The 19415-nt window shown below is 42.0% G+C and overlaps 1 protein-coding gene across 1 annotated transcript in view; it reads left to right on the top strand.

Annotated features, from left to right (window-relative positions):
- Positions 1 to 19415, top strand: part of LOC110173202 (anosmin-1) — a 61475-nt gene that overhangs the window by 34563 nt on the left and 7497 nt on the right. The window contains exons 3-9 of the mRNA XM_020939193.2: positions 5047 to 5109; positions 5346 to 5568; positions 9466 to 9650; positions 9960 to 10089; positions 13982 to 14187; positions 16126 to 16270; positions 17646 to 17792. Of these exons, the coding sequence (XP_020794852.1) occupies positions 5047 to 5109; positions 5346 to 5568; positions 9466 to 9650; positions 9960 to 10089; positions 13982 to 14187; positions 16126 to 16270; positions 17646 to 17792 (1099 nt within the window). The remainder of the gene's footprint in view (positions 1 to 5046; positions 5110 to 5345; positions 5569 to 9465; positions 9651 to 9959; positions 10090 to 13981; positions 14188 to 16125; positions 16271 to 17645; positions 17793 to 19415) is intronic.

Raw genomic sequence — 19415 nt, 5'->3', positions numbered from 1 at the left:
TGGAGAAGAACAAAAATCCAATAGAGATTATTTTGTATGTTGTTGCTACCTAAATATTTCCTTTTCTTAATTATCATGACATGGCCTCAAACGTTTTAGAACACTACACTTTTTTCCAGGTTTTTTTCCCAGTTTACTGTTGACCAAAATGTATTCTAAACTTTTGATTCATGAAAGTGTCCACCTTTGGCAGATATAACAGCTGAACACACTCGTGGGATTCTTTTTACAATAGAAACCAAATATTCTTCAGAAAGTTCTTCCCAAGCCTGTTGCAGAAGTTCCCATAAATGTGTGACACATTTCTTTTGACACATTTCTTGGCTTTCACTCTTCTGTCCAGTTCATCCCAAAACCAGTTCGATGGGGTTTAAGTCTGGTCACTGTGCTGGACACTCCATGTTTTCAAGCTCACCATCATGTTCTTTTTTTCCTGGGGTAGTTTTGGCAGAGCTTGGACTTGTGTTTTGTATCTTTTATCTTTTTTTTTTAACCTCTGGCTGTTCACTACTTACCATTGTACCATTTCAAACTCTCTTAAACTGCAAACTGAAAAATTTAAAAACTTTTGACCAGTAGTGTAGACTGTAATGAACATAGCTAATCCTCTAGCTGCCACAGTCCAAATAGAACGTGAACATGGGGGCACGTCTGGCTCCATCGACTCAGGCTCCAGTTGACATTACATTGAAAAACCGTTGCTCCTCTCTCTGTAACTGCTGCAGTGAGTCTCGTCATTTTGGTCTTAAAATTTTTGTTTAAACCTGCTTTACATGATCCTGGTGTTTTTACTTCACTACTTTTTAAAAATAAATTCCTACTGCTAATATGGACTCAACTCCAAATTTGCATCTATAACTGCAGCCTCAATGAGCTTCATTTGACTGGAGCCACATGTTATGGATGGTGTCTTTGTTCACTTCTTTATACAGTCTATTGTTAGGAACTAATTGAATGTTTTGCTGAGGATATGATTTATATGACTGTTAAATGAAATTAAACTTCCATAGTATCTAATAAAGACCTCTATTAAAGCGCTCAGATCATTTCAGATTCAACATGTAGTCGACGGTCAACACAATTTTAACTGCTCATAACTTTTTAAAACACAATTATCAGATGCATATTGTATTTTACTTTTTCACTTTCTTCAGTTGTATCTTTAAGTTGCACAAATCATTCTCCGGTCTGCTTTTCCAATCAAAGCAAAAACTAAAAACTGTCTGTTACCTATCCTTCATTTCAAAATACTGGACGTTGTGTGTAAGCTTACCCACTCAGAAATATTTCTACCTCTTTGATGCTATTCTCATTGACAACCTAAAACCATTTGACATCACCTCCTAATGTGGTGCCCAAAAAGTGACAACAACCCCCATCAACCATAAAAATCACCGAAAACATGTATTAATCCAATGAGTCGCAGTGACCCCAATGTGTTATGTTGATTTAACTCTCCCGACACGCAAGCTCTGGCATCTCAACCCAGCCTCCTGCCTCTTCCCACTGATTGTGTCCCGGGCAATTCATTCTCAAGAAAAGCCAGAGGAATGCATTCAGACATCGCACACACACAATCCTTCAATGAGCAAAATGAGCCTGATCCGGGGGCTTACAGTTGTATGTTCTGTGATTTGTTGGAGGGATTTGGAAAGCTTTAACATGTGCCTCTATACTGGCAGGACGTTACCATATTTGGGACATGCAACGCCACCTCTCTCTCTTTCTCTGCTGATATTGTGCGTGTGTGGCTATAGATTATCAACGATAGTAGCTCAGTTGGTAGTGTGTTTGACCACTGAAGGTTGGCAGTTCGAATCCCACTTCTGGCATAAACATCATAGGCTGAGTGGTCAGATCCACCGAATGATGAATGCTGTCATTCTGTCCTTAGGCAAGACACTTGACCTGCTTGTGTGTGAACGGGTGAGTGGTTCCTTGATGTAAAGCGCTTTGATTTATTCATCAGCCGGTTTCACTTTGTGGAAACCGTCTGATCTCACAGCATTAGGATTCATGCGCTCAATGGTAGGCAGGTACTTTTTTAATTTAACCAATCGCATTTGGTCAAGGTGTATGTAATGCGCCAAATCCCGTAGGAAGAAGGGCAATAACGTCTTTCCCCTTGATAAAATTCACCAAACATTCTTTGTTCTGGCTTTAAATCTTCGATCTCGGGAATCGTTGCCAACACACAATGTATTTCTTTGTCTACATCCATCTTGACAGCTTTGTTTACTGTTGTGCTGTACGACAAAAGGGACCCAGACAGGCGCTTGAGTTTGACGTCAGCTTTTCACTGATTGGCCAGGGCGTGGTCTACAACTTCAGGGGTTCTTGCAAACCGTCTTGTGCAGGCATGTCCAAACTATGGCCCGTGGGCAAAATGCCGCCCTCAGACAAATTTTTTTTGGCCTTCAGGCTTCCGGGTGAATTGGCCCAAATTACCTTGCATCAATTAAAAATGAACTTTTTACTGCAAGTTTTTTTTTTTTTTTCTTTTAAATCTACCTTGATAAACCTAATAATTGTTATTTAGTGTGTGGTTTTCAGATCTGGGTGTGAATAAAGACTGATGGCTCTAACGTGTTAAACATGCACATATTTCAATTATTCACTGTACTGAGCACCAGTCTATGGCAATTAATCAGCCCTCTTCTTCGCCTGTGTTTAGATATGTGGGCCTTGATGAAAAAAAGTTTGGACACCCTGATCTAGTGTATTCGATTCCTGAACTAGTTGCTGGAGAGAAATGAAATCATGCACTAGGTTGCGCCAGCCTGGCTAACTCTAAGTGCCTTGAAGGTGGAAAAGCGTTGTATAATGTAAGAGATAACATTTACCGTTTACCAATCAGCTACTACACTACAGGCATAACTCTCCTAGGACGTAATCTAGAGCTGAATACATTATATAGGGTCAACGTATTATACAGAGCAAATGGTGATAAAATGGGCAAATAGCTTTCTTGACGCAGAGGGATCACTTGGACTGCGAATGAGCACATATGTCATGTTAGAAGTCATGGTTGCACCTGATCATCGCTGGGGGAAACCACAAGCAGTTAGTCTTAGAGGTTTGGGCTGTCATAACTTTGCCTGGGAGCTGCAGGGTGTCCACTATTCCTCCTGCATTGTATAATAAATCATGTCTGGTATATCTCTGTTCTCATGATGTCTGAGGTCATTTGAAAGACCTCCTCCCAGGCCATGATGAAGACAACTGGGCTTTTAACACTCGCTCAAACAACTGTCCATTGAATGCAGTAAGGAGAGGTCCTGGAGAGCTGGCAGCTGCAGTCCTGTGCGTGGGCCTGATTGTGGCTCACTCCTCCAGAAGCTTTGGGTTTATGTTTCATCATGCGCCCGTCCACTGCACTCCATAAAACGCAAATAAACTTTTCACTGGCAATAGCATAATAATGACAGAGGCAGCTAATGAGCCAATTAAACAGCCATAAATACAAGTCAGGCCGCATGACTCGGAGAATTGCTTACATCAACTTTGAGTTCAGCTCCAGAAATGGCCTCAGAAAGAGAGGTGATTGCTTAACTTTCTGCAATTTTATGCATTTTAATTGGGGCTTTTGGATGATTTTCTGCAAGAAGAGTAGGATCATTTACCTCCAAGTTTGTACAATAAAACAAATGTCATGAGCCAATTTGTGATAGGTCTGAACTGCTGCCACCTGCTGCAGTGGACGTGATCTGAAAAAGCAGAGTGCACTTGAGGTATAAATTTTGTTTCTCTGGTCAAAGGTTGACCACAGACACAGATCTGCTTCCCTGTCATCCCTCCAGACCCCCCTTATCTCCTCCATCTCTGCCTCACATATTGCAGTGTCTCACAGAGGTTTGTGGGAGGCTGTTGAAATGAAGTCTGTGCCTGGTGTGCCTGCTGCAGTGGTGCACTACATGAGGTGTAGCTTTGGCAGGTCTCTGGGCTGTGGTTTGGGCGACTGCACAGAAGCAGCCTGGCAGCTCGTGCTCTGCTGCTCTTTCACACCAGCGGCCTCTTTGGGCCCACTCTCAGTGCTGTCCTCGGGCACAGTGATTCTATTGGTCATGCACACTCTTTGGTGTTATATTACATTTGCTTTTATTGAATTTGATTCAGTGAGGCTCAGTTCTATTCATGGCTAAGAGGGGTTTCAATAGATTGGTAAAGTTTCACTTCTTTCTCCAAAGACACTGAGCTGGTCTCACACTGCAGTAATGAATAAACATGTTCCATGTGTAAAAGAGGGAATCCCACCACATTAGGCCAACTGTACTGTTCTAGGTCCTGCCTTTGCTGCCTAGTGAAAGGGCTTTCATGCCAACGCCAAGTCGTATCAGGTTTAAATAAGAACACTGGCAGGGTGAAGTGTTAGTCGTATAAGTCTAGTACAGTTGTACAAATCAACATGTGGTCACGAACCACAATGGTAAAACATTAAATAATAGAAATAAAGTGTTGAAGGTGCAGAGTGCTGTGCAAAGTCTAACCTGCTGAGCCCGAGTGACTGGGGTTCAAAGGATTTATCTGAAGTACAAGAGGTACTGAACACCTGCATGTCATGTGTATCGTGTGAAGATATGAAGGAGTATTTTTAGTTACAAATCAAATTAATCTTTAAAGCAACAATAGATGAACATGTTAATATTATTATACGCATTATTCAAATGTTTATTTTTCCTATACAAATTGAGTCTTTGATGTATGAAAGAATGTACAATATTTGACAAATGTCTTAATTCTTTACACAATGGCCCTTTTAGGCTCTTAGAAGCAGTTTGACATGAACAATCTATCTTGTAGATGCACAAAGGCAGGTGAGAGGTGTGTCTTTACATTGACAGCTCTTTTGTGTCTGCTCGTGTAAAATGGTGTTAATGTTCTTTGAAGAAATGTCAGGCATGTGTAGGTATATGTTCCACAGAAGTGGCTGCAGTGTCTTGTCAGGCCGCCAGCGCTGCAGTCTGAGAAATAAAGCCGATCTCCAACACAGTGCCGCTTTGAAGTGACTCACTCTTTGAAGAATTGACACCCTTCTCCTTTTCACAGTGCCTGGAGCCCTGCAAGGAATCCTGGGACCTGAAGGAAAACCAGTGCCAGGATTTATGTGAGGTATGTCACTAGCACAAACACTCCACTCGGCCTCTTCATACTCAGTGGGAAAATTCAATAAGAGGAAACTTTTCTGAAGGGGGAAAGTGGGAATGACACTATGTTTAATGTAGTCAGCAAAGGAGCGAGTCATAAGCCCAAATGTAAACAACACAATCCCTGTTAGCTCACTGTGGCGACGACAGCTTGGACATTAAGGAAATCTGACAGATATTTTCCCACTTCTCCACCCTCAGCCGCTGTTTCCCAAGAAGCACTACGAATGTCTGACGAGCTGTGAGTTCCTGAAGTCGGTGGAGGGGGTGAAACAAGGCGACTGTCCTGCTCCTGAGAAGGCCAGTGGATTTGCAGCGGCCTGTGTGGAGAGCTGTGACCAGGATGCAGAGTGCTCCACTGTGAAGAAGTGCTGCTCCAACGGATGCGGCCACACCTGCCAGGTCCCCAAGAACCTTTACAAAGGTAATGCTAACACAATGATTTGTACCTACACCAAGCACATTACAGTTAACCCGGAATTTACACCAGGAGCATCAGCGACACGTAATGTAGGCAGAGCTGCATACGCACATACTTTTAAAAGCTTCAGTTTACACCTGTGACCAGCCTCTGTATATTCTCAAGTTTCAACACTTTTTACATTGCTTCTATACTCATTTTTGATTGGACAAATTATGTTGCCACTGACAACAAGAGAGACAATGCTTCACAACAATAAAAAGCCATATCTGTGGAGCTCACATTAATTAAGCCACTCACCATTTAACTGTGGTTGTCTGCATGACGTGCCTTTTCCTTCAGAAGTTGTTCTTGTAAAGTTGCTGTCTGATTCTGTTAAGTGTTTTATATTTAAGTAAACTTTCCATAGTCCATCACACTCATCACAAGCTTATTTGCTGTCTTGCCCATGCTAAAGAGCCTGGAGACACTGTTGAAAAATGAGAACTCCAACCTAATTTGAGCTGCGCGTAGAGTAATGGCGGCTGTTGGACGCACGTATGACACTGCTGGTGTAAATTGTCCGACCGGTTAAAATGGAAAGCGATACCTTTTAGTGATATATTTGTCTGGGGAAATTTGGGAATTTTTTAGCCTTCTGACGCAACTCAAAATGTTAGGGCAACTGATCACTTACTTAATTATGTCTGGTAGGGGTCAAGGGGTCACAAGACACAAGTCACTCGATTTTATGCCAGTTCCATGCATTCGGAGACAGAGGTAGGAGGGTATCCAGTGTAAGACTTAAATCAGTGCTCAAATCTATGCCTGTTGGAAGGTAAAAGATTTTTAGTAACTAATATTAATTTTTAAAAATTTTACTTTTAGTAGATACAAGATGACACATATAAAGCATGTATATAACTTATTTTATTATACTCTTATTATTTATTAAACAGCATACACCAACTATGCTGTGTAAAAGTTCTTAAGTAAAGTATTTCATAATTTTGCAGAAACCCTGCCATGGCATGTACAGTATTTTGTGATTCGTATCATGTTGCCATGTTCCTGCCAATGCACAGCCCTAATGACTTACATGTGGAATGTGTAATCCCATATACTGTTGCTGTTTACATAATTATCTTAAACAAAAGTGATGGTGAATAATTGCTTCATGACAAACATTAATTACAAAAGCCAGTGACATAAATCACACATCATGATCAGAGCTGAATTTGACAGCTTTTTCAGCGTCATAAATCATTCATGCCTCTTTGTGTTGAGCCTCAGCCCACACAGTCCTCACTTCGCCTTGGTGTTAATTGGAATCCTGCATTCTGCTGGATAAGCTTCAGGGATTCATAGACACAGATGCAGAGCAAAGAGTCTCCAATGCAGTAAAACAGTTTAATGGCAATGCCCTGAGCGACCTGCTGTACTCTCTCGTCTTTGCAATAAGCCAAAGGAGAAGCGCGAGCCTCTGAACTTGAAGACTGGAAGTACATTATACACACATTTCAGCACGCTATTGTCGGCAGCCCCAAGCCATAACAAAGCTGGGAGATGTTGAAGTGAAAGCAGTGGAGAATTAGCTCAAATCAGGCCTGTAACCGCAGCTCTCATACACTGGATCTCTGGACTACATTGAAGTAACTGTACATGCTGTATTTATCAGGCAAACACACGTGTCTTTGCTTCTATCACCACAAATGCTAACACTTATAGTTGATTTGGGACCGTCTCTGGGGATGTCACGGTACGCTCGGCTCTAAAAAGGTGAACAGCACGTTAATTGGCGAAGATGAAAGCAGAGCATAACCTTGAATATTTCAATACAACCACCGTGTCAATGAGAAACACTCACCTCGCTGCAAGACCTTCGAATCAGGACGCGCTCAAACGGACTTGAGTTCAAACGGGGGGGGCTCATGACGGGTCCACACCAGCCTCTGATTTACGCAGAACTTTTTAGTGAAAGTCTGGATGGAATTCCCGCCCATCTCCTCAGTGTTAAAGGTCTAATTAGTTGCTCATGGTCTGAAGAGTGTAATTGTTTCTATGTGTGTGCTAGCTGGTGTGTATTTGTACTCTCTCCTATGATGATCCATGATGCTGGAAGCCATTAGCAAACACAAGCCTGGCGAAATGGAGCGTTTCCCCCATCCAGATCACTCTCAGATGTGCCTGTGTTAAGGGCAGTGTCCCCGGCTGATGGCAGAGAGGAATTAAAGGGGAAAACTTCGTCTGTTACTAGACCCCCTGCTGGGCGTTTGATGTACAGCGCGGCTTCTTTTACATCACTAAGCTGCCTGGTGCATGGGTATTTAGCCTTTATTACATTCAGCTATTGTCATTTTTTTCTGAAAGTATTCTCCCTCTAGTCTAATTTTCCACATTCCTGAGAAGACGCGGTGCCACATGTGGTTTGATATTTTTTCTGGTTTCTACTACGCTACAGGCGAAAGGTATAGGAGGAGAATGGGGGCGGGTGAAGGATGTGGATGTCAGAATTAAGCATAATTTGTGTGGGTAATATTCACACTGTCAGAGCAAGTTATTTGGTTAATCAGTTCAGCAGGCACGCCGCGTTTACAGTAAGTCCCTGCGTCCCTATGCGCAGTATTTGTAGTGTTTTTTTGTAGCCCTGTAATTAGAGCAATCACTATGACAGTATGTGCGTGAGGATCGCAAATTATATTTCTGCAGAGTAATTGTTGGCATTATTGCGACATGAATCCTCTGCTATACTCTTTCTTTCTTTTTTTTTTGTGATCGGGCTTCAACAGTAGTTACATCATGGTTGGAGGAGCAAAGCATGTGGTGGCCATTGCAAAAAAAAATAAAAATCAAACTTGGATCAAATCTGGCCTGAAAGTTATCTTTGGAGAGCCCGTGCAGAGAGACGCGCTGTTTGTTGTCCTCCCCCTCTGCAGCTCATGTGGAAGCGCAGTGTGCCGGGTGCATTTGTGGGCAGATGAGCTCAGAGACAGAGGGGGGAGAGAGGAATGCTGCGGCGTGCTGGCTCTTCATCATATGCAAGAAATGTGACACGTTTGTTTGCATACGCCGCTGTGAAACCACGTTACAATGACCCCCAGCTGTTTCTCTGCGCAGATCTCAAATGTGCACGGCAAACCAAGGACCCTCCTCCAGCGTTAGGATTTTTTTTTTATAGACATCAATCATTTCACACCAGGCTATAACGAATGAATAGCTAGATCAAACCCTATGCATACAAAACACAACTTGATTATGTTGTTTACCGTCTAGCTGCTATAGCCTTGAGCGGCGCTGTTTATGAATTTGTTGTTGTGGGGGTCCGCTCCATCACTGCGACACAGGTCCAACGTAATGCTCAGAAGTGCCAGCTGATTTATAGACAAGTGGAGGATGTATTCAGCCTTCTCCTGTACTTTCAAACTTGCTTTTCCAATCTCCATCTCATTATCACCATGCCCAAAGCTCAATCAACAACGCGCTATGTCAGAGCGATCATAAATTCACATGAGGGAGAGTGACTGGGCCAAGCACTGGGCCCAGGACTGTGCTTAATAACACTGATTTATTTCACATGGCCACACTGAATAAAAGCTTCAATGGTAATGTGCAATGGTGCAAATGAATTTTACAAATTGTGCCGTAGTCAATAGAGAGACAAAAAGGCTCCACAAACCATCTCTCAGAACAGAATCTTAACCATGTACATTGTTACTAAGATGCACTGCTACTAAAACACAAACGTGGCCAGGAAACATCACATCTGTCACAGAGAAAAGTGACCCACAGCCACATGTATCAAGGCGAAGTCTGTGAGGTCATGTCTGATTATTTATTTTACTGCTGACAGCCACAGCTTTGGGGAAACCACTTGTCACTGTTCACTAAGAGTTTTCCACATCTGTGTCCGTGTACCTTTAGGAGTTCCCCTGAAGCCCAGGAAGGAACTGGTCTTTTTGGAGCAGCCGTCGGGCCACCTGGAGATCCGCTGGTCCTCTAAGTTCAACATCTCTGTAGAACCCGTCCTGTACGTGGTGCAGCGCCGCTGGAACTATGGCATCCACCCCAGTGAGGACGATGCCACAGAGTGGGAGACAGTGGCACAGGTAAGGACCTGCAGAGTCAGTGCTCACAAACTGAGGGCACAAATTGTTTGCCGTCTTATTGTGCTAAAAGTAGTTGTGTTACTGTAACCTCTGAGCCCCACTTGTCCCAGCATGCAGAGTCTACAGCTGTGAAAGTGCTGCACCTCACTGACAGAAGCGCGCACACGCCTGCACATTCCTCACCGTCACAGTGTCTTTGAGCTTTTGGCAAAGAGAAACATGCACACGACTGATGTGTTAGAGCACTTACATAGAGCCATGACCCTGCATGACCTCTGACCCTGAGTTTGCTCTCCATCTGTCCCTCAGACTGCGGAGGAGCGCATCCAACTGGCCGACATCAGAGCCAGCAGATGGTACCAGTTCAGAGTGGCTGCTGTCAACGTCCACGGGACTCGCGGCTTCACTGCTCCAAGCAAACACTTCCGCTCCTCCAGAGGTCTGTACCAGCACCCGCCTGTGTGTGGCCCTACCCTCTGCTCACTTCCTGTTTGACACCCTGAAGCATTTGGTCCAAACAGGTGGCATCTGCAGAAAACACACAAATGTTACAATAAGGCGTGTACATTTTGATCTAAACTATAAAACGGCACATTGATGTACCATTAGCAGCCCTTAAATAAGTTAGATTTCCTTGTAAAATGATCATAAGATTTACAGTTTCAGAAGAGGCCATTGCATGCCTCTTATCCCTGGTTTACACACTTTTGAACTGTGAACAAAATGAAGGAAATCCACATCAATGTCTTGTTCCCTTCACTAATGAGACTAGACACTCCATCTCAGAGCTGAAACCAGATCTTCATTTATGCCTTCAAAGGACAGCATTTGCCCTGTTTTTACAGTCACATAAAATGTAATATGTCTAAATTAGTCAGAACATTGTGAGCTCCAAATGCAAGTGTTGTCTTGTATCCAGAGGGAGTGATGTAACTGAGACACACTTCAGATCTTTCAAAGAGATTAGTGAGTGAGCTCCATTGACAGCTGAAGTCTTAGTCAGCCTTAGTCAGTTACTGAAGTGACTGACAGTGCAATGGCTACACTGGACTCTGTATGGCTCGTGTTCAAAGCTTATGGCATTTTCTCTGAACTTTATGAATATAATATTGTGTATTTATTAGGTGAGTCTGTGTTAAGACGTCAACGCTTGCCTAAAAGGAACTTTGAGTTTCAGGGTTGCTATGGGAGTCTTAAAAACACTTGTGTCTTCAGCAAACAAGTGCATCTCTGCAAATGCTTTTAATTTGAGCTGTTTTATAGAGCGAGAGATGTGTACATTATATAAACTAACCTTAATAAGGAGAGATGTACAAAAGTGCAAAGGCCTCCAATTCTACTCACAAATTTACCCAAACATTTTATATTATTATGGTATTATTATTGTGGCAGACAAAATAATACATAATTGAAATGCATATATTTTTGTACAGATTCTCTCCTGCCTTTTGAGTAAGACCAATATAATATGTCAGATGTTGGCTTCCAAATAATGGTTCAGATGTTCAGACATATAATTTGATGTTATAAGACTATTTACAGGTTGTAGTTGGCACAGAAAGACCATAGTGTTTGCAATTTCACAGCTACATAACACATTTGTTTTATTTAGTTAAAAGGAAATAAAGGCTGTTTTCAGCTTCTGCACTGGTATCAGATACTTAAAGTTGCACTGTGTAACATTTAAGGTGTAGGCTCTGCTACTTACTACATTATTTCTTTGCCTGGAATATTCCACAGTATGGCATTTAACATATCTCCCTTTGCTAAAAAACATGAATTCTTATCATATGCAGACTTGTTTCTCCATCGATCTGAGTATTAAAATGTCTCCATTGTGATTACCACATTTATTTCCATACTGTGGAATAATTATTGCAAAACAGTAATATCTCCATGGAGACAAGCAGGTGGCGGACCCTCCAACAGAAAAGCTACACATTACAACTTTAAAGCCACAGTATCGAAACCATTATCAGAACTGAAAAAGCAGGATCAGTGCATCTCTATTTGAAACCAACCATACTTTAATATCCCTATATTACCATCATTTATTTCAAAGACAGTTTCAAGAGGTTAAAAATAAGCTAATCTTAAAAACACATGGCCTATAATAAACCATAGACTTCTAAAGAAGAGTTTTCATATTTAGTGGTATGGTCTGCTTGTTGACCCGTGCTGTCAATCCTCCTCCGCTCTGCAGTCTCCAGAGCGTTGGCTGTCTGTCTGAAAGAGCCAGACTCCAGGTGAAAGAGGATTCTGCCGCTGTGGGGACGGAAAGCGATCTCCAATCAGACCAATCAGGGCACAGCGCTGATAGACTGATGAGAGCTGTCACATATTTGATGGACTCCCAAGTCTGTCTGCCGACCATCATTATTTATACAGCCCGGCCATAGCACCTGATTGCAATTTTGCACACTATACTTTGTTAGGGCAATTTGTGAAGGCCGAATGGTTATTTATCTTGCATGGTGGTATGAGGAAGTAACGTGTCCAATAGTGCGGTCGTGGATTGAATGTGTTTCAGTTAGTTGCAGTTAAGATAGGCTGCTGGAGATGAGTTAACACGCATGCATTTTTAATTTTATTTATTTATATTTTGACAACACAAATCTATAATTAACATTAAGAAGAATACAGTAATATTTTTTGCTCCTTTCAGTAGGGCTGCAGCGGAAGAACTGAGAAAAATAACTCCAACTAATAACTATTTTATTACTTTTTAATTGTTATCTTGACTGGACAGACTCTTAAACATGCCAAAAGAGTTCTTTTTTAATCACAAATACAGCCATATTATTAAATCATAAAAATAACAAACGATCAGTGATTTTAAGCAATAACGCACTGTCTATGGTAATAAGAAAATCCATTTTAAAAACCTAATTTTGCAGTATCAATAATTAGTTTGAAAAATAGTTATTGACTACTCAAAATATAATATTGGTGACTGTTTGGCAACTAAAATATGTGTTAGTTGCTCTCTAACTTATTGTCCTTTTGCTCTCTAACTACAATTTTTTTCACTTTGTTGAACATAATTTGAAAATTGTGCAGAAGCATCTGTCTGCTCTCTGGACTTTAGTGTGTTTACATGTTATACAATATAACACTTTCAAAAATGTATTTATGTTTATTAAAGACATCACAATCGCATTAGACAAGCTAGATGCATTGCTTTGAGTGTTTTAGCATAAGTGCAAGTTTTCAACACCCGTCCATTTAAAAAATAAAAAATATAAACTACATGCATAAAAACAGACAAGACACATGTTACATACAGATAAAATATACGCAGTACATTTTCAGTAGGTGCATTTTTGATTGTTGTTATTGGTTTCTAATTTTAAAAAAATCTGGTAAACAGTTCCATAGTCTGGCCCTTGTAGCAAGAGTTGTCCTGAACATAGGAACAACACAATTACCACTAGTAGCACCTCCTGTGTTCGCTCTGTCTGTACATTTTATGGTCGTGGCAAATTCTACAGTGTGCAGTACAGTGGTGTATCACAGTTAAAAAACTTAAAAAATAATTTAAGATGATTAAAATTGGTAAAATGTTCAAAGTTAAAAAGGTTATGTTTTGTTAAAATTTCACAGTGGTGCCAATGTCTGGGCTTTTTGTCAAGGACTTAAGGGTCAGTTTGTATAATAAACAGAGAGGTTTTAGTGTGGTTAAGGTTTGCTATTTGGAGTTGGGCATGAACTTCTTTACTAACAGCTTGTACAGTAACTCACACGTGACCCCAAGTTACACAGTGATAGAGCCAGAGGGCAAAATAAGTAAAATGTTTGGGGGTTAGTGTTTCGAGGAGGCTTAATTTGTCATGCTTATAAATACATCGAAAACATTATTTTAAGCTCCTAATATGACCTGGTGATTCACAGGGCTATTGTAGAGTGTGGTGCCCCTGTTTCTCCTCCTGCTCTGGGCCGACCACAGCAGAAGGCAGGTCACTCACAGCACGCATGCACCATCTGAACATATTTGACTTGGGAATGTGAGCTCAAAGCCAAAGTGAGCAGCATGTGTTGGCTGACCTTTGACCCGCACCCTCCGTCCTGCTGAACACTGTCATCAGGGTGACGTGACACCTGTCATAACATCTCATGGCAGACTGTCAATGTTGGACTAATTACTTTACACAGTGTGCCATAGCGCCTCCCGCCCTGTAGCTGCATTCTCTCAAGTGTTGAAAGGTGTCCTGACTGGAATATACAAGACTAATTACGCGAGTTACTGCTCATCAACCAAGCCTCTTCTTTAAACCCCTACAGATGTTCTGAAATGTCGATATTGATTGTGTTTTGACTTGTTGCCGTAACAGATCCAGCTGCGCCCCCGAAGCCTTCCAGTCTGCGGGTCACAAATGTCACAGTGGGTGAGGATGGTCAGGTGATGGTGCGTCTCAACTGGACTGTCCTGGAGGAGCCTGATATCCCCATTCACCATTACAAGGTGTTCTGGAGCTGGAGCGTGCCCTCCAAGTCCATGGTGCCATCCAAGAAGAAGAGGAGAAAGACCACAACTGGGGTAAATCTGTGCACCCTGCTCATACATTTTATTAGACTTAAACTTAGACAAGCTTTATTGATCCACAAGGGAAATCATTTGGACACAGTAGCTCACACATCACAATATAATATAATAACAAAGAGCAACCATATAAATGGTAATAATAAATTCTAAATAAAAAGCAAAAATAGCAAGAGACTGGTGTCAAATAAGGCATAATTATATAAATGTATATCTACAAGTAAAAATAAAATATAGAAAAATAGTAATACAAAATATATCTCAGCCATATGCAAGCTGTATAGTTCTTTATTTGACAAATTTTGGGGGATTTCTAACATTATTGTGAGGTTAGATGTTAATGTATGCAGTATCTGATTTTCATTTCGTAGGGTTTGTAGCCTTAAAGTTTTCCATCTGCCAATAGCTTAGATGATCATTAAGGATTCAGCAAAAGCTGTGTTCCAAATGTACAACCCTGAGGCTCTCAACCATTGACAGATAATTTGTAGATAAAAGAAATTTTCTAATATCTAGTGTCATTTAGTTACAAAACACCTATTTGTTTTCTTTTCATGCAGTTCAGACATTTTGTTTAAGCACTGGCCTTCAAAAACAGTATTCATGTATTTTATGTAAAAATGTAAAACATCTTAGTCTGACGCCCAAATGGATTTAAAGTATAAAATAAAACAGCAGTGGTCCATGTGTACAGCCCTGAGGCACTGACATGTCACGCAGGCAAAAAATATATATATTATATGTTACAAATAAGGGCATTAAGGACATTACTAAGGGCATTATCTTCCATTGTAATATATTATAGACCACTATTAAAGGGCTCATAGTAAGTTACTTTCTGATCTGTGTGTGTTTGTTTTGTTTCATTCACACATGTTTAACACACAAACCCTGCATATTTAAGCTCAGTTCTTCTCTCAAACTGAAAATTTCAGCCCTAGAATTGCCCATCTCTTCTGACCAAAAGGTAAAAGAGAGCTGTTAATCTCTTCATGACATCACAAGGTGGAACAGAGCATTTTGAACTGGAGATGTGCATAGACAGACTAAGCATTACTCAAACATGTAAGAATGAAACAAAACACAGCTCCGTGTATGTTTTCAAACATGGCTTAAATAGCTCACAAGAATCCATTTTGTGTGATATAGGAGCTTTAATGTTCATTTTTGCTGTGTGACCCTGTGAGTACCTATGGCTCCCTGTCTCTAAGAATTTCATTTGAAGTCAGTGGAGCAAAAAGGCAGAGTGTCTAGACGTGCACCTCTATAGGATCTTCTCTTGAATTAGCTTTAGAAACGCGGCACAGATGTGATGCGGAGGAGATAGAGGTGGGAGACACTAGACACTTATTGACACATGTACTACTGGTTTCCACTTCAGCACCTCAGGGCTTTGAAAACAGCCTGCTGCTCCTGGAATGTCAAAACATGCATGGTCAATAACAAGAAGTCATCAAGCTCACGCTGGTGGAGGAATGCTGTAAGTCAAACACGGAGAACCAACCCTGGGAGGCTTCCATAACAGTGCTCCCTCACAAGACCCTGAAGGCTATCTCCACACCACGATACCTTCCTCCGCTCCACATGTGCTCTTAATAAGCAAGCCCTTTTCCCATAAGTCTTGGCTGCCTGTGGTTTAGCTGTGACTAGGACGGTGACAGGGCTTTGAAAAGAGGCTCCAACGACAAAATGGTATCATGCAAGTGCTAGCTAGACTTAGACTTAGACAAACTTTCTTGATCCACGTTGAAATTGTTTGGACACATTAGCTCATTCATCACAATATAATACAATAACAAAGGGATTGAATATAAACGGTGATAATAAAATCTAAATTAGCTTCTGTGACCTGCTGCCACTCTCTTAGGCACTTAGATCAGATAAAAGAAAGAAGAAAATAAAAGTTTACCTGTTTTGTTGTGTGTTGTCTTATAGGCTCAGAGTTGGGTGGATCTGGAGGGACTGCAGGCCAACAGCAGCTACACGGTGGAGCTCCAGGCTGTGACCTACTGGGGACAAGTGCGTCTGAAGAGCGGCAAGTCCTCGCTACAGTTCAGCACCGCGCAGACCGATGTGTCAGGTGAGAGAGCCTGGGCTCCCTGTTTAAACATAAACCTGTAGAAGGGCTCAGAGGTCTAACTTAAAGGTTTGTACTGGAGAGAAGCAGCTGGTTCAATCAATGTTAAGGCCAGAGTCTCTTCAATTCAGTTTTTACAGACAGAATATGTAAGAATGTGGGCGACAGTAGCTTAGTTTGTTGAGAGTTTGTCCTCTGATCTGTTATTGTGTCCTTGGGCAAGGCACTTAACCCACCTCACCAGCAGTGTTTGTGTTTACCGGTGTATGAATGCGCGTGTGAATGGGCGCGTGGTTCCTTGATGTAAAGCGCTTCGAGTGCCTTGAATGTATAAAAGCGCTAGATAAAAACGTGACCCTGACCATTTACCAACGTGTTAAACATTGGAAGATTCGCCTTTTATCTGGGATTGCATAAATTAAAGATATTTATATCTTAGTCAGACCAGCCAGAACTCAAGATTAGCATCGCAGTATTTGTAGAAGCCAATCCAAAAACTAGAAAAGCGATACTGCGAACGAGGAATAACCCAGCTTTGATCATTTCTGATTAATTAATTACACTCCGATTGATAGAAATGTAGTTGTTGTACAGAAGTAACTGAGTAGCCATCCATTCAGAACCTATGTACCATTTATTATTCAGAGTGAGTCCTGCCTTAGACCCTTGTTTCTATTATAGAGCCTAAAAATACAGACAACTGAGGGTGTAGTTTGATTTCTTCACTGATTAGTGTTGAGACATTTACTGCCGTGAGCTATATTAAGAAAAATATTCTGTCTAATAGCACTTACTCAAACTATGATCTTGCAACAATCAGTTTCCCACAGTTTGCCATCATTAAATTGAGTTTGAAAAAATAGCCTCCGGGAAAGATTAGACTGATTTCTAAATGACTCTTTTAGTTGTCTTAAATGTTTAGCTTTTGTCTATCCAGTGTGCAGTCACCATGCTACTACCTTTAAAATGGGTGTGTTCCAGCTGCCTTATACTGGTAGTGATGCACACAATTAATAAATACCTCATACAACCCCTTTGAGATCAGGAACTAATTAAAATCACACAGGAGCCTTGATAGTTTTGCTGACTTAGGCCTGGCACATGCGCAAGAAACTGGCCAAGTCAACCGAGAGCAATCTTATTTTTTGTTTGTTCAGTGTTGATTTTCCTAAATTACAATAAGTCCTCAGGCAAACAGTCAACTCTAATCATGGCTGTTACAAAATGCCAAAGATGTTCAAGGGATGCTCACAGCACATCTGCTCCACAACGGAACCAAGCCTCACAGCTAACCTAACCTAACCCTATGTGAATTCTCTTGCGGACTCCATTGCTGTTAACATGTTATGGAGTCCAAATCTCTCTTTTCTCTTCCCAGGAAAATCAGTGTCCAAACCCAAAAAGGATGAACTCTCGCCCATTGCCTCGACTCTGACCAAACGCCCCTCTGGCCCTCTGGAGGTGGGCACGCCCTTCTACCAGGATGGCCAGCTGCAGGTCCGTGTCTATTGGAAGAAGAGAGGAGGTATGTGAACCCGCTGATTTATGGCCTCTCAAATCGAATTAGCACCCCATTACGTCCATCAATCACCCGGTCTTATGTACATCATAATCAGGTGCATGACTCACTCGCAGTTGCCCAAACAATGGAATAGCCCTAATAAATGAGGTATCGCACAGTGCAAATGAAATAAACGAAACAATGTGTCTTTGTGGGAAATGGAAATGTGATCGTGCGAGGGAAATTGGTGTAAACTCGCACATGGATCGGTAGAGCGGAGCCACTGTTTAGTAAAGAACAATAAACACAGAGCCCGAGCCGTGAGATGGGATTTATTGACAGCTGTGTTTAATAGCTCCTCGCCCTCGCCTCACCATCGCACCAGAGCGGTTCTGCTTTACAAGACCTGATGTCATCCACATCCAAGCGTTTGGAGCGCCGCAAGGGGTTACAGCCCGTGGACATGCCTATCCCAGTGGCATCCATTCCCCGAGCCTTCTGTTAATACCAGAGTGGAAATATGGAAACCTTGAAAGCCATGCTCTCAGGGTAACCTGTCAAGTCCCATTCACTGCTCTATGTTATGTTACTAATATATGTCATCGGCCAAGCCAAGCTCCACATCTTGGAGTCAAGAATGTGCGCCCTGGCTGATGGAGAGGCCTGGTGAGACACCAAGTGCTGAATCAGAGTGGGAGAAGATGGAGCGAGCCCAGAGTTGTTAGTAAGGCTGGCCCGGACGCTCGCAGCTGAAAGATGCTGACAAGGATCAAGCACGGCTGGGGAATCGCAGCGCTAATCCTGTTCCAGGCACTTTGTGTTAGCTGCTGTGGAGGGTTTGTGCCCTGCTCTTCATTAGTCTGAAGGATGACCCCGGCTTTAACCTGGGTCTCACTCTACACTGTACAGTATATACACTTACATATGGCCCTGGGAGCTGTAGTCTCCGGACATCTGTTTTGTGTGACAGAAGAAAGGAACAGGTTAACCGAGGCATGATTAAACCCTGGCTCATTGTCTGTGTGATCCAAAGCAGTGGGCCTCTGGGTAGTCTCCAGCAGAGCAGACTGTACAGCAGCTCAGATAGTGTATCTGTGTGTATCTGTGTATCTCTGTGTGCTCGGGGCGGACAATAGCAGCGGTCCAGTGGTGGTACTTCTAAGTTTTGCTCCCAGACATGATTTATCACACACCAGCCACTCTGTGCTCCACCTGATCTCAATGTCCCTATTTCTTGTTTTACATCCCACTTCCTTCTCTGTCAGACGCGGCTCAACATACTATGTTTATTTTTTCCTGATTTCCCGGTTCTCTGTAATTCCTCTCTTCTGCTTCCAAAGAGCTCAGGGGCTCCAAGTGCCAGATCTGTGTCTAAGCCTTCAAAGGGCCCCTTTTATCTCCCCACTACAACCGTGGCCTCCGCCAAGGGGCGAACGTAGCATAACTCAATTATTAATCTGAGAAATATTTCACATAACCAAGGGATGCAGCTGAATGAATAATAAATCTGGGAACATGAGATGAGGGTGATAGGCAGATATCTGTGCTGATGCTGAAGCTCTACTGTACTGTGATACTGATAGTGTCTGGGCTGCTGGGGACTGCACTGATATAAAGGGACATATGTGAACTTAGAGCAGCCGAGGG

The sequence above is a fragment of the Boleophthalmus pectinirostris genome, unplaced genomic scaffold (assembly GCF_026225935.1).
Source record: "Boleophthalmus pectinirostris isolate CB_2022bp ecotype Guang Dong unplaced genomic scaffold, ASM2622593v1 HiC_scaffold_1, whole genome shotgun sequence".
Taxonomy (NCBI): Eukaryota; Metazoa; Chordata; class Actinopteri; order Gobiiformes; family Gobiidae; genus Boleophthalmus; species Boleophthalmus pectinirostris.
The sequence above is the reverse complement of the archived record's forward strand: the minus strand, read 5'-3'. Positions and strand labels throughout refer to the sequence as shown.